The 15791-nt window shown below is 48.4% G+C and overlaps 1 protein-coding gene and 1 long non-coding RNA gene across 6 annotated transcripts in view; one reads left to right on the top strand and one right to left on the bottom strand.

Annotated features, from left to right (window-relative positions):
• The window catches only part of LOC135904203 (uncharacterized), a 43473-nt gene extending 31836 nt beyond the window's left edge, over positions 1-11637 (top strand). For 4 of the 5 annotated variants that reach the window (XM_065434852.1, XM_065434846.1, XM_065434861.1 and 1 more), the window contains exons 4-8: positions 1248-1295; positions 1881-1967; positions 3063-3134; positions 6533-6645; positions 11433-11637. In XM_065434852.1, coding sequence (XP_065290924.1) covers positions 1248-1295; positions 1881-1967; positions 3063-3134; positions 6533-6600 — 275 coding nt within the window. In that variant the 3' untranslated portion in view covers positions 6601-6645; positions 11433-11637. The remainder of the gene's footprint in view (positions 1-1247; positions 1296-1880; positions 1968-3062; positions 3135-6532; positions 6646-11432) is intronic. The other variant, XM_065434868.1, reaches the window with a different exon arrangement.
• LOC135904263 (uncharacterized) lies at positions 9531-11419 on the bottom strand. The gene is made up of 2 exons (XR_010565073.2): positions 10732-11419; positions 9531-10663 (listed from the first exon to the last, which is right to left on the bottom strand). It is a non-coding gene; the product is annotated as an uncharacterized lncRNA (long non-coding RNA).
• Positions 11638-15791: the final 4154 nt, after the last annotated feature.

Below are 15791 nucleotides of genomic sequence, written 5' to 3'. Positions count from 1 at the left end.
AAAAAAATGCTTTATGGTTTCAAGTCGAAGTTGTTGTGAACCGATGGGTTTCGCGAACAAAGCGTGCCTCGCCATACCGACAGCCGGTTGCTACCGTTGCGTGATCAGGGGGGTGCCATATTGTCGATAAAGGCTACTGAGGACCACCATGAAACATTTCATCGCTTGCAATTGATTGGCTCTCGATCTTAACAACGAAACATTTCTCTCAGATGATTGCTACTATGGCATTTGTGAATTAACTACGTAAATACTCTGCATGACGCGCCGTAGTGTTAGCAGCCATGACCAATTCGTTTTTGGAGGCCTGTTTCAGAGAGGGGTGAACGTGGCACCAAACTTTTTCATAAGGAATGCGTGCACAACTCTTTCTTCTACGCATTAATAAATGGCTATATTTCACTAGAACAACTAACCAGCGTATCAAGAATCATGATGACAGTTTCGCTGCGCAGTGTCTAACATGGATAACATGCTGACGCCAATTATCAAGATTTTTCTTCCATGTAAAATGCTATGTCTCCCATAGCTAAGTACTAAGGCAATGTTAAGTGTTTATCGAAGCATCATACACAACTTCGCGTGTTGAATTTGCAGACATTCCTTTTACGCAAAATTTATGGACAGACACGGCGCATATATCCATTGCAATGCCAGCCAACGCTACATAGCTTGCGATATCCAGGCCGCAAATTTTATTGACTCACCCGCTTTAGGAGAAGGAAGTGTGGTTCAGGCATGGCAGGAGAAAGAAGCACACATATCCTTCAATAAGCACGGTTCGAGCCACCCATAGCCCAAGCATACACGATGGGAACGAGCGCGTGCGGCAGCCGAGCAAACCGCAGCGAGCGGCGTCCTGGCCGTGACGTCACTCGCAAGAGGGCGCAACTCTAAATTCTCGCCGCTAATAAGCGGTATTGGAGTTAGGCACTTTGGAGTTAGCCAGCGAAGCAGTTACCCCCCTCCCTTGCAATAATTCCGTTCCCTCAACTGAGGCCCCAGGGCGATGCTTCCTTGCAGTAAACTCGAAACGCAAAATCCTGTCGCAGCATGAATTCGCGTTTCCTCGGGCATTCTGATATCTTTGAAAAGATATACCACTTAATTGTAATTTTCTCAGCGAATGAATCATCTCTCGGTACGGCACATAAAGTGATCGATATGAACGACTAATTTTAAAACTGCATTCGCAAAGCCTGTAAGTGACGACGAACGTTCTTCGGCATGTCTCGTCTTTGTTGCAGCCGAGGACAGCGAGCCGACGGAGGGCACCACCGCTGGCGCTGGGTCAAGCAAGTATACATCCGCGTGCTCTCGCGATGCCAAGGCGCTCCTCTGTGACAGGCAGTACAAGGAAAACAAACACACACACAGACATACTGTAAAAGCGCTAGAATTACAACAGAACTTATAAGCATACCCCTTTCTCAATATATCGATTTATAGGGCGGCAGTGTCCTCGCGTATACGCGCAAGAAAAAGCAAAAGATCGTGAGATTTGCCCCCACAGAGGAAACAGTGAACGATTGACCTACTCTTCAAGTAACCCTTCTTGCATGCAATTACACACTGAAGTTGTGCTGACACACGCACACACACCTTTGCATGGTGACGCGGAAAATTCCCAACATACGTATGTTAGGAACGTATGGTATGCTTCTGTATGTGCGTGCGTGCATGCGTGTGTGCATGCGTGCGTGTGTGGTGTGTGTGCGCGCGCGTGCGTGCGTGTGTGTGCGTGTGTGTGCGTGTGTGTGCGTGTGTGTGTGTGCGTGCGTGCGTGTGTGTGTGCGTGTGTTTGCGTGTCTTACGTAGTTAAAATGAAACATGAAGTTGGAGCCTCTTCTCTTTTTTTCTCTTCTGTGACTGTCTAACAGCTACCGAAGCATTGGGAGGCAATGGGAGTTTAGACGAAGGCGGTGTCTCCGTGGTGTCCTTCTTCAACAAGATCGCCGCCCAGAAAGGTTAGCTGACCTTAATTAACCACGATCTAATTATGAGGCACGCAGTAGCGGGGGACTCCGGAATAATTTGGCCACCAGCATGGGTTCCTTAACGTGCACGCAAAGTACGGTACGCGAGCGTTCTTGCATTGCGCTCCTATCAGAGCGGCCGCCGCGGGTATCGAACCCGCGACTTCGTTCTCCACAGCGCAACGTCACAGGCTACTGCGGCAGGTGGTTAGCTGATGTCGGGATATTGATATGCGTTGTGGAGCTTCGAGCTGGTTCACCATAAGTCAAATTCACCAAACTGAATTCATGCGGTTTTACATCCCAAAGCTGCACTTGCATTGTAAGGCACGCTGTAGTGGAGGGCTGAGGGATTACTTTCGTTCTTTGACACGCACCGAAGTCTCGTTAGGTGAGCGTATTTTGGAATCTGACAACCGTGGCCATGAATCAAGTCCGCAAGCTCTTGCTCAGCAGCACGTCACCATTGCCCATGCACTGCGGCGAGTGACAGCTTTATGAACTGCAGAACGCAAGAAAGATGGGGGTTCTTGAGCCGCGCGCTGTAATTTTGTTCTAATGTTTTGTTTCATTTCGTTACGTCGTCTTCGTTTCGATATATATGTCCTTTGTAGCTCTCAAAGCTGCAAATGCCGTGTTCCCGGCCGCAACAGTGAGTACGTTTTTCATTCGCTCTTTTTCTCCACTGCCTCTGCGCCCCATGTGTGGCAACACTATCCCTGCGACGCCGGAATCACCGCGCACGTTCAACACGGTGGCGCGTGCACCGCGCTGCGCGCGCTCGATTCCTGCTGGATTTCCGCTGAACGCCGGCCTCGGACATACAGAAGGTGCAGCTTCTATATGGAACCCAAATCGGAATATTCCGTTCGATCGGGACTGTGAAACGCAGGTACTCGCTTATTAAGCGGGGGGCGTTACCGTTCTGCGCTTCCGATTGCGGAGAAGTCAACTTTGGCAGGAACACTCAATTATGCAAGTGCGCAACACATCTGAAACCAAGGCATACGTTTCTCAACCGTCAAGTGAAATTACGTTTCTCGGTACAGATGCCGTTCTTCACTGAGTGTATATGCCTGCTGGCAGTTCGCAGGGTTGCCCACAGCGGAGCCCAGCAGTTCCTCGTCTTCGCGGAGGCTCCGGAGATCCTGAACGAAGGTGAAATCTGCTTCGCCGCATTACTTGGGAGGCTTTTAGGAAAGCGCGGCGAACTTCGAACATCCCCGAACTCTCTCAGCGCGGTGTTAAAACCGCCCTGGACGATTCCGACATCTGCATTTAAAACAAATACTTTTAAACACGGACAAGATATCATCGCCTTACATTATATATTCAGGTCAGCAGTTGGCAGTGAATAATATAGCCAGATAAGTTCTGTTTGGACCTTTTACAGACGCCGTTGTTGAACGTGTCAATCAATTGCGTCAAGCAGGCAAAGACAAACTGTGTTACGTAGCCTGTCGTGCTTACTCCGCAACAACTACTTGCTCAAATTTTGTTGCGTATTACTGCGATGACACATTGCCTGTTTTCGTAATGCGCTTTGTAGTTGCTTTGCCCACCCATTCACGTTCTACATTCAGCAACCCCTTATCCTCAGGTAATTAAAAAATTTTGAAGAGCAAAAAAAAAGAAAAAAAGAACCCAACATCGACTCTTCCACTCTGAAGAAGGACGATCAGTGAAGCTGTTGTGTTCTTCTAAAATGACGACCTTATATAGTATATGTATCACTATATAGGCGTCGCACGTTCCTTCAGAGAGAGAGAGAGAAAGAGAAGGCAGGGAGGTTAACCAGAGGGGAAGATCCGGTTTGCTACCCTACGCTGGGTAGCACATAACTTTACCTCGCCCTCCCACGTAACTTGAGCCAAACATTAAACATATGCAAATGCCACGTAGCTAGACAGAACCAAGGTAATCTTGTTTGCCGTCGTTTGGAGGTACTCAGGTTATATTTTTCATTCCGCTTCATTAGATAATTAGTATTCATTAATGAATCAACTTCTCAAATACCAATTAGATGAAAAGTGTCAATGAGAAAATTCTAGAGCAACATGAAAAACTCCCCGTACAGTTTTCTGTGGCTCAAATCGTGCTACATAAAAGTGTTTTTCCGAGCGTGAAAGTATCCCGCGGATACACGCAATATCGCCGTGTGACCGGCCGCTCGAGGTACTTAGCGTGTATTCGCGGGCTTCTTTCACGCTCGGAAAAGCATTTTTATGCAGAACGTATTGAGCAACAGAAAGCTGTATAGACAGTTTTTCATGTTATCTTACAAATTTCTCATTGACACTTTCCCTCTAAATATAATATATGAGAAGTTGATTGATTAATTAAGAATAATTATCCAATTAAGCGGAATGAAAAAAAAATAATCAGAGTATCTCCACGCGACGGCAAACAACGCTACCTTGGCTCTGTCCAGCTACGTGGCGTTTGCATATTTTTAATGTTTGGCACGTGGGACATGCTGTATATATGCAATTTAAGCCCGCGCCTCGCCGGTGCTGCCTTGCCGCCGCCGGCGCTCACGTTCCCGGTTCTCTTCGCGTGCCCGCACGGCACGGGCACGCTGCGTATCGTCGCTGCCAGGTAGGGCATTGCCACGACGGGCCTTAGCGGCGTCCCGCGCGGGCGCTGACCATCTGCTCAGGCCGCTGTTCTAGACGGGCACGCTGCGGGTCTTCGTCGGTCGGCACACACGATGGGCCAGGCTCATCGGCGGACGCACGATCGACCTTAGCGGCTTCCCGCCGCCGGCGCGCCCGTGCTCGCTGTCGCTCTCGTCGTCATTCTAGAAGGACAAGTTGCTCCTATTCCGTGCGCGCGATACGTGTCCGCCCATGGAATCACTCAACAACTGGCGGTAAGGTCACTAGCCCACACTGACGTCGCTCTATAGACGAACACACATTGGACGATGCATACATGTACGTTCATTAGGGCCTTTACACGGTGTAAGAGTTGGGGTCGGGCATGAAATAGGTGGTAGCTGGCCCATGCCGTCGTCCGACTCATCTACGCTAAGGACGTTGTTGAAGGGAGGGACTTGTTCTCATCGAGAACGAGGAATACGGATTTTATGTACAACATTTACATGAAGACAGGAGATACATTTCATCAGTCTAGCAAGACTAAAAAGTGAAGCACACAGAGCAGCCGAAAACGGCTGCTTAAAAACCCTCGGTCCTTCCTAGATTCCTAGTTGAGAGAAAACTGGCGTTAAACCTTCGTCCAATGGGAGCGTCCAAAGTCGGCGTGGTCGTAGTTGACCCGCCTTTGAGGGGGAGAGTTCACACACTCACTACTTATATATGGTGATTATGAAAGGAGGAAAAAGACGCTTAATTTCTGCAGCCCATCAGAGAGCACGGCGCAGACACTCACTTCCGCACTTTGGTTTCACTGAACACACCGAGTGGAGAGGGTCCTCGTAGACATTGGTTGTCACGCTTGACCCCAGTTGGCGCCTCTTCATTCCAGTTAGCCGCCGCGTCGGTCAATTGACTGTGACGATTTCTGGGGCCCGTGAGAAAGCACCGCAAAACACCCTTTTCCAGGAGTTCTCTTGCTCCAAGTAGGCCGTGAAGGCGACATCGAATTAACTAGCAATGTTCAATCCGCCGAACGTGGCTAGACTTGCTGGCGCCATTGGCTGTCCAAAACGACTCGTCGCAGCGGGCCGAAAGTCGTCGGTTCTCCGAACGTCGCCACCCCCGCAGTTCGATCGAAACAGCTGCAGCGGGCTGGGAAAGGTTTGCAAATCAGTACCCCTGCAGGCCGATCGTAACAACGGACACGAATGGACGGATGGATGCTATGAGCGTTCCCCTTGGAACGGGGTGGTGTGTTGCGCCACCAAGTTCTTGTTATTATATTGCCTAATGTCTTACCTATGTTAAAAGGAAAAAAGTTGCTACAGCGCACCCCCCCCCCACCTACCGGCGGCGAACAAGCGCCGCGCCGAGAACAATGGGTCATCAACCACTCGATTTGAAACTTGCGACGAGCGCACTAGGATGAACAATGAGCCATCCATCCTACGTTTTGACACTTATGCTAATGAACCTACAAGACAAGACTCTCTTTTACACTAGCTCTGAAAACGAACATTTTTTGTCGACACGACGGTGTACACGCACTGGCCGCTCGATGCACTTTGCGTGTATTCGCGGGCTTCTTTCACGCTCGGAAAAACACTTTCATATAGCACTTATTGAGCAACAGAAAGCTGTATGGGGAGTTTTTCATGTTGCTCAACAATTTTTCTCATTGACACTTTCCACCTAAGCGTTACATTTGAGAAGGTGATTAATTCGTTAAGACTAATTATGTAATTAGGCGGAATGCAAAAAAAACAATCTGAGTATCTCCAAGCGACGGCAAACAACATTTCCTTGGTTCTGTCGAACTACGTGGCATTTGCATATCTTTAAATCTTGGTGCATGGTGGTTGGGACACCCTGTACAGACAGTAACAGATGTTTACCAGCCCATGGACGCTCCTCATGTCCGGTGTAACAGTGCGCCCTGTCGTTCCGTCCACGCAGTGCCGGCCTCCATGAATAACTACACCGGAGGCAGCAATAGCCGCCTGGATGTACTGGACAACCTGTGAAGAGGTGCACCATGCATGTTCCTTTGTCCCGCTGTTCTCCAGGAAGTACGCGCTTTCATTGCATTGTACTACCAGACACTTTCGATGTACTCTTTCTAGGTTTGTGCGAATATCAATTCACTGGTTCAAAGTGAAGTCAAAGCGAATTGCAATTAGTGTCTAATAATTTCGAAGCGAATAGTTCGAGTAGTGGTGGAATTTGGATAAAACACAGGGCATAAGAGCCAGATGTTGCCAAACCTAAGAAAAATTGGTTCTCTACTTGCGCAAAAAAGAAAACAGGTTCATCTCTCGAGTCAGATTATCTTCAATGTGCCATGATTCAGATAGTTTCATGCAAAAATGCAAGTTCAGCATTTCTTACAACTCCCAGCAGCACATAAGTTTGCTCACTGTTGTGCGTCATACTAAACATTTTTGTGATGGTTGAGGCCGCGGAAACGTTTCGCGTTCGCCCGCCGCGTGTCCTTGCGATGTTGTGAAGTGCGACATTGACTGCGCGACGTCGGTTGTTTATGTTATGCTGCGCAAATTCAGCTTGGTGCTTTCCGTCACAGACGAGCTTGGCAGGCACGCTTGCGGTTTTTGCGGTTCTCAGTCTAGCCTGCGCGCATGACCTAAAGGGGAGGGGGGAGGGGGATGTCCGATCGCCGATGACCAGCAAACTTCATGCGACGGTTGGGCGTCCGCCTGCCTCGCTGTTAGGCCTAAGCAGTGGTGTTTTGCCGAGTGTCGGCCCGGCCACCAAAGTTAGTTTAGTGCCGCGTCGACGCAAAGCTATTCACAGCGGCTGTACGGCTCTCGGAAAGCTGCATGGCCGCTACGAATAATATGTTTGAATAATCGAACGTGTGCAGAAATCAGTAGGCGACTGTGAACGAATTGTCTTTGCCTTGTCCTTGCTATGAGCTATAGCAATGTGACTTGCACACCGAAACCAAGTCTCTCGATTATACATGCTTTAGAATTTACTATATTTTTGCGCGTAAACACGCACCAAATAAAAAAATTGGAGGACGCTTAAGCTTCGCCTTCAAGAGTGGAACGCGACAGCGTTCCCGTCGACCCGCCAAGGGGTGTAAGACAATGGGCTACGGCGCAGCGACTACGCGCCCCGCATCGGACGCGGTGAGCGTTCAGCAACGCAGCGTTCGGCGCGGCAACGAAATGTGCGCCTGAGCAAGCGACGCACGCCTGAGCCTTAGAAACAGCGCGTTTCTAAGGCAGCACCGCATTCACTAGAGGCGCTTTTGTACCGCTTTGAAGCATCGAACTCGTGGCTGAGTGGTAGAGTCTCCGTCTCACACTCCGGAGACTCTGGTTCGATTCCCACCCAGCCCATCGTGCAAGTTGTTTTTTATTCATGAAGTGCCTGCTGGGATTTATCGCTCACGGCCAACGCCGCCGACGCTGACACCGACGACACCGGCTTTTCTGCGACACGAGCTCCTTAACGCTGTCGCGTTAAAAATAGCAGTGAAATCGGGATTCGGGTTAAAGGCAAACTTCAAAAAGATGGAAAATGGGGCGAGCTGGTGAAGCTTCATGGTAGCTACAGCGCGACAGACGCGGACAAAAGGAGTAGAAGGGGACACAACACAGCACCGTATTCCTTCTATCCCTTTTGTCCTTATTTGTCTTGCTGTAGCAACCATGACGGAAATTTCGACTTATGGCGTGAATTCATGGCAGCGCGCATTTCACCTGGAGGTGTGGTTTCACGTCAGCAAGTGCCGTAGTGCCGTGAAACCATCTCTAGGGCAAAGTTCTCCGCCATGAGCGCAACCGAAGAGCTGGGGAACAGAGCCGCTGACCGGAGTACAATGGGGACGATTCGTGAATCCGCGAATGCAGCTGTTTTACAAAGTTATGGGCGTTGTGCGTAGGCATTTCCGCGGGCTAAATCGAGCGGATATTTCTCTCCCTCTTCTTTCCGGGGTGTGGTAATTGGAATTGCTGCTTATACGCAGACATATACGTATATTCGTTCGTTTGGAATACTTCGGAAACTTCTAAGACCTAAACTGGAGCCAAATAGAATACCGAATAGCATGACATTTGATCGAACATTCGAAAATATTGGATATTGGCACAGGCCTTGTGGTTTCGTCTTGTGATGGATGAGGAAGCGTGCGGGCTCCCTATCCCTGCATTTTCTATTTCGTATTTTCTGCCTTTTCATTTGTTTCTGGCCAAATAGTTACCCTATGAAGTGTTAGTTCCAACGCGACGGAACCGTAAAGCACATCGTGGAACACGCGACAAAGATGTTCATATCGGGAGGAAGTGGTGTTCGAAATCAGCCACTGTCACGCTCTTCAAAATTTTACACTTTCATGAAAATATGTTCTCGGTAATGTAACCGTAAATATTTAATTGGATATGTTCGTAAATACCGGGCATTGGTTCGAACAATACAACCTTTTCAATATTGAAAATTTTTTGCCTGCTCTTCAAGTAGTAGTACTCTTCCCGTTTTCTATCTGAGCCTTATGCGAATCTGAAGTATACACCAGAACACCGTGAATTCAAAGGGCGCCGCCATATTGATGAGCGCCGGTCGCGCCATCTATCCCAAGCGCCGCGAAGTAGCAGGCCTGGGCTGCCACGCCGGGAGATGCGACCCGGCGCGAAAGCGAAACTTGGGCTTTTTAGCTGGGCGGAAGGCGTGTTTCACGTTTTTTCTAACCTGTCATTTTCGCTGTCTGGATTCAATCAAACTTCAAGACCTCGTGCAAGTCCACAATGGACACACTGAGTGCTGTGCAGACTGCAGAAGCGAATACATCGGGTTGGTACGCTATTACGTTTGTACAAACCGCGCGCTATATGCTAAAACACCTGTGAGCTTTTTGGCACGTAACCTGTGAAGGAATTTACAGCACTGTGTTGGTGCCATATATTATTAAAGCACGCAGAGCACTGTCATCTGCACTTTCAGTTTGGTCTTGTTTGTAATGGTCTCTACTGGGTTGGCCGCGCTTGGCAACCAACTGGCGAGGTCGTTTGACTGCCTGGTTAGCAGACGCCTGCCCTTCACCACCTGCACACTGAAAACAAAATATATGTTATAGTAAGAAGGGCTGTAGTTCTTTCCCATGCCATCACTTTTGCGAAGATATAAAGTCCTCTCAAAATGAAATAGAAAATACACCAGGCCAATTGTATCGTGCAACCACTTAAGAGTACAACATTCAGAACAAAAGCCTACAGCACTCGAACAAGCAGCATATGATGCTAAACCTGCACTCATTGGAAAATGAGGTACTACAGTAGTTATAATGTTCAACTACATGTGCAGTCAAAGCCCTATAACAGGGCGAGCATGACAGATGCAGGTGTTGTACAGTTGCACAAACCATGACAGGGCACGTAAAATTACCATCCCTACTTAAAGCTGCATCATCAGGACCCCTTTGGTACAAGACAACAACCGCACCTGCATCCCAAGAAATTAGCCCCACCAACTGCAGCTACCTGGTACCAGACCTGTTTCGCTTGTGCGAGGCCATCGGATTGTTGGCGCTCCCTTAGAAAAGAAAACAGTAGAAAAAACTAGTGAGAACGATCAAAATTTTGTTACAAAATACAAGAATAATTAAGCACCTTATTTTCCTCGCCATATGAACGGAAATATTTTGCGCTTTGCCCCGCATAACAGCCCGCACGCAGTTTAGAGCTCAGGAGGCTCAAATGAATTCGTTACGAATGACACCTGCAACACCAGCTCGTAAAGGTAGGTGCGCTGCAAGAACACCTTCGGCGACGAGTAGTCGTCGTTTACGTTTTTGTGGACGCATGCTACGTGACGAGCAGACTTCGGTTTACTTTCATTAATAACGCTCACCAGCAAGGCCTACAACTTGTCGTTCACGCTTAATGGTCATTCCGTGCACCAGCTGCAAGTATCGCTAACCGCAAACTCAACTGTTCCGCTTAACCGTCGGGAGCTCTGCCTGAATGAAAACATGAAAAGGCTTGCCTTTTTGTTGTAGCCAAGGCGAAGCACCGGCGCGGGATTCTGCTCTGTAGGCTTGTTGCCCAGAAAGTGCTCGGAGCAAACCTGCGTATTACGTTTGTAGGGCCCAAAGTTGAACGTGACACCAAAATATACACAGATCGAATACTCACTCGTGCATTTTCACTGGGTTGGTAGTTCTTCCTATTCACTGCAGCTATCCACCGGTGGCGCAGCTTGGCATTCTTCGTTGCGGATGGAAATCGGCGCAGGCTGAAAACACCGCACCGGCACGATTCCCTACGTGTCTTGTGCTCTTCGCAAACAGCGCTAAGCAACCTGCTCCTTTTCCGCTGGTTGTTTTGGCATCCAAACACGACGCAATGATGCCCAGATGACTTCTTCTACTTTGGATCCGTGTGAACGGGCACATTTCCGCACTTTGGAGCCCTAGAGCTGGCGCTTGCCATGTCTACTGGTCGCCGGCGAACACACTTTGGCAGCCCAGTACAAAATAGCGCCGGTCGACCGGGCAACCCGGGTGCGAGAGTATGCGTTCGGTTAGTCTGGGTGCGAGACTAGCGTGTTCTGGTCTATACCAGCTAGCTGAATTTCTTGCTTTTGATGCTTCAATAACAAACGGTACTATTGCCGCCAGAAGATCAGAACGGATCTCATCCGCGGCTACGTGCAATCATCTGTTATTTATATTCTAGACCTACTATGAAAATAGCACTATGTTGCTGTCTCTTGTACTAGGACAAGACCTTAAGCTAGCGTTAGATTTTCCTTTTTTCCTTTTTTTTTAGATTTACAGAATGGTTTGTACACGTTTTATGCATACCTGACTGTAATTGATTGTTTGCCGTTCCAGTGAAAGCGCACCTGGAAGAAGTCCCCGACATCTGGAAGAGGCTACCCAACAATTGCGTCAGGCCACGAATGACGCTATTCCGTCATATAGATACGAATACTTTTGCACAGTGAACATTATGCTAGAAGGTTAATGTGCGAAGTTGCGATAAACTCTTGTCGGCTTTTTTGCGAGAAAATAAAACTTTAAGTGTGTGAGTTCTTTATTCGAATGATGCATGCAACTTCCAGAAGAACTCTACATTGAAGGAGGGCGTTTGTTACGTTCAGTCTTTTTGTTTTTCTCTAGGTTGGGGCTGCTGTGAGTAAAGTCGAGAAGATAAGGGTAAGGGTGGAGAATCGGCTGAGTCCAGCGGCGAGTTGGCCGCGAGGACTAACGCGTTGAGCAGTGGCTCCGGTATGCCTGCATGCATACCAGAGCCTGTAGGCGTACCACGCCACTGACACCTTCGGGCTACTCCGAAAGTAACTCCTCACGCAGTGCCATCAGCAAGTCGATGGCCCTGGAAGAATAATACGGGCTCCTGGGCGTCCTCTTCAAGAGGGTGGTTAGTCGCAAGCTCGTTGGAAGCGAGGCGCGCGATGGCCATGGAGAGACACGATATGCGCGAATATATATATATATATATATATATATATATATATATATATATAGTTGCAGGTTCGATGATTAAATCGGATGATTAAATGTGATTTGACCTTCTAAAGCAATTCGGAACTATGACACATGTCGTAATGAAAGGCTTCTGATTAATTATAGCCATCTGAGGCAGTGGTGCGCAAGCGTTCCTGCTTACTGCCTCCATCTCTGTGCAAACGCAGTGCCCGAGAACACAAGCAACCTCGTAATTAACAGTAGAACGCCGCCGTCATTGATTTACGCCTGACGAGCTACCGGAGCTTTTTCACTTCTCTGACCAGAACCGAAGAAAAAAGATATCCGGGGAGAGATCAAAGAGTGGAAATGTAGGGAGGCCAGGTTTAAGCACAATAAGCAGTCCCTACATTGTTCGGCGCTCTGTGCACTGCCAAAGGGTAGAGGGGGGAGGGGGGTGGCGGTTGTAATTTTCAGTGGTGAAGTCATTTTCACTAAATTGCGTTGTCGAATGCTTTTGTTAAGAGCTGGTCTGGCGCCCTCCCCTTTGTGCCATTATGCGGTGATTATGCGAAGATCTTATTATGCCACCGTCTCTGGCCATTAAGTAGAACTGTTTTAGATGTGCCCTTTTCTCCGTATCGTACTGAACCTTTCCATTCCTCATATTGTGTCTTTGGGAGCCTTCCCTATATATAATACATTTATATTCGATTTACCACAATTTTTTTGCTAAGTTATAAAAAACGTTATGGTATATAACTTTTGGTTTGATTTTATCAAAAAGAATTAATTAGTGTTCTTTTTAGACTTGAGAAATTGTCTTTCTAACCCCTTCAGGTACCTGGTCAATCCCGCATACTGGCCTTCATAGTGGGTATGAGGTATATGGGGTATTAGGTAATCCCTAATGGCACTCACTACGGTGAGTGGGCCCGTCATAATAGCCTATACATTATTATGACGGGCTCCCTCACCGTACGGTTGCTGAAGTGAGAGGACTCCATTTTATTTCATCGCATGTTATGTGCACAGTTTCGCTAGTCAGCGGTTGGGCCTGTCTCACTGGGGGCACACAGTAAATACATAACGCGTCATTATTCATTGGTCTTCGACCACTCAAGCGGCGTCTACCCAAGGCCACCACTCCCCTCCTCCTGGGCTAAGCATCGGGTTTCGCTCCTCTTGGCAGAAGCTCTCCGTGTCAGGCGTGGTGTTGAAGCATAGGAGAAAAGAGCAAGTACAGCAGAAGTCAAACGAGAAGAAAGATAACACAGCAACGCCAAAAAAAAAAAATGCCATGACGCGATTCGAACCCAGGGCCCAACAATCATGAGTCCAACGATTTTACATGGCACCATGAAGCCATTTTTTTTAATTCCATGGAAAACAAAACTGAAGGTATATTACAAAATATACACTACACACTTAAAAGTCAGGCAAACACACACATGCATCCAACAAGTGCATCCGGTCTGGCGGAGGTTTCTGCGCAGCGTACACACTTCTTACATAAGCAGCACTTTCGCGAAAGAAGGATTTTGTAGGTCGCGGGCTTTCAGCATGGCGATCACACAGTCTACTTCTCCATAGGCTTTATAGACCAAGTACTATGAACATGTCATAGGGAGGACCACCCGTAACCTCAAACGGTAGAAACCTAATTGAATATGGAGTCATGTCAATGTCCTTTTTAAGCGCCCGTTGGAGGATGTAAAAAAAAAAAAAGAATACATCGTCTCTACAGTCTATGAAACAGTGATCTATGGTTTAGGCACGTGGACAGAGTCGACATTTTGTTGACCACGGCACAAAGCAGCCCCTGGAATTTAACCAAGTTTTAACAGGGAGTGTTTCCGAATGTAATTTAAAGAAAAATATTTTTACTCCAGGACGTACACACATTTTTCGGACGCGCTTAAGTACATCCTGATAAGGTCGGCTTAAATAAGGTGTACGATACAAAGGACCTGGGAAAATAGAGTCCACCAGTGCCGCAGAAATTGGTTTTTGACTCGCAGTGAACACGTGCTCCAGGCTGAATCTAACTTTCAAGAAAAGAAATGTGTCAACAACCTCCCTTAGAAAGCCCCAAGGAGCCTGTGGGACATCTTCGACATTTGGTGACACTACTTCATTAGAAACATAATGAACTAAACGGAGTTGCAACATTTCACGCAAAAACGGATCGTCACTGTTTCGAAAGAAAAACAGGCGAGAAAAAATTTGCCTGACGAAGAGGTGGACTAATCCTAGACCACCACGTCCAAGGGGGAGGAACAGATTGTCGCGTCGCATCGATTCACAACTCGAAATCCAAATAAATGTTGCAAATACGCGATGGAGTGCCTGAAGGCAGTGTAGTACTTGCAGTGCAGTACTTGAGCAGTGTAGTACTTGCAGCACATACATAAGACGAGAAGCTAAGAACACGTTGCACACTTCAGCACGAATGAACATCGACAAATTCCGCCCTCACCATGAATTCACTTTACGTTGAATTTTGCCAACTTATCCCGACCAATGAGCGTTGCTATTTCTATAGTGTGAGAGAGGCACACCTAAATAACGCAGATCTTCTTTCCATACGGAAAGGTCCGCTATTACACACGCTCTGGATCGGCTGCATTACCGCGTCACCAGTGTTACGGCTATAGTGAAGGGCCCCCTCACTTATAGTCAGCTCCAATTCCTAATACCTCCATTGGCTGTGAGCAATATGTGGAAGCAAGGCAACCAGCCAACGAAATCATTTTATGCCTCATGAAGCGGAAAATCCGGTGCCGTGGCCGGAGATGTACAAAACATCACGTGGTCAGAAGACTCGATCATGCCACTGTTCGCGCGTTAGGCATCTTTTTCCACAGCTGACTCCGGTGCCGCTCATCAAGCCAGCGTTCCCATACTGCCCCTCCCTCTGCGAAGGCGTTGACGGCACTGGCCTACTGCCAGTCGGTGTAGTGATTTCGGTGAGTTGTGTCGTGCGCTCTGATGGACCAACCTTCGACTGATATGGTTAAAAAAGTCACGTGGTCACAGAGACAGACAGCGCCGGTGGCGGGTCTATATATAGCACCGCGCCCAGCGGCGTTGTCAGTCGTTGCGGTGGTTTCGGTGATTTCTGTCGTGCGCTCCGATGGACGAACCTTGGACTTGGAAGAACGCGCGCTGCATCGCGTCGAGTCAACACCGGTTCGCATTGGGCTCCGCAGTTTCGTGAGTTTTCGATGGCATTTTCAATGGAAAACGCCCAGAAACGCTTTCACCAGCTTCCCAATGTTCTAAGAATCGTATCGACACCACCCGCGTGGAAATCCGACCACTGAGAACCCCAGGGGGATTCTTGGAAGTTTCGTCACCACGGGTGAGACGCTAACCCTAACTGGCGGCGCCAGCCGCTCGCCTCGTCGATGGGGATTCCCGCGACGGCACTTGGCCTAACCATGGGGAACGAAGCGACTACGATCGTTGACTCCCTCCATACAATCTCCGGAGGATTCGAAGAAGAACGCAGGGACCAGACTACCGAACCAGTGAGCTAAGAAACTCTGTACCATAGCACCGTGAGAGAAGATAGTAACTGGCACGAGTATACACCCGGATCGGCGTCATCCGACTCACCTTCTTCCAGGCCAAGACAGATTTGCCCTAGGAAATTGATGGCACCTTTCGATGAGCGGAGGGATGACCTGGATGCGTGACTGGATCGGTATGAAAGGATAGCAGACGGGCAAGGCTGGGAGAGGAGCGAGTGCATGGGCTCAC

This window comes from Dermacentor albipictus, chromosome 1, assembly GCF_038994185.2.
Source record: "Dermacentor albipictus isolate Rhodes 1998 colony chromosome 1, USDA_Dalb.pri_finalv2, whole genome shotgun sequence".
Taxonomy (NCBI): domain Eukaryota; kingdom Metazoa; phylum Arthropoda; class Arachnida; order Ixodida; family Ixodidae; genus Dermacentor; species Dermacentor albipictus.
The sequence above is the reverse complement of the archived record's forward strand: the minus strand, read 5'-3'. Positions and strand labels throughout refer to the sequence as shown.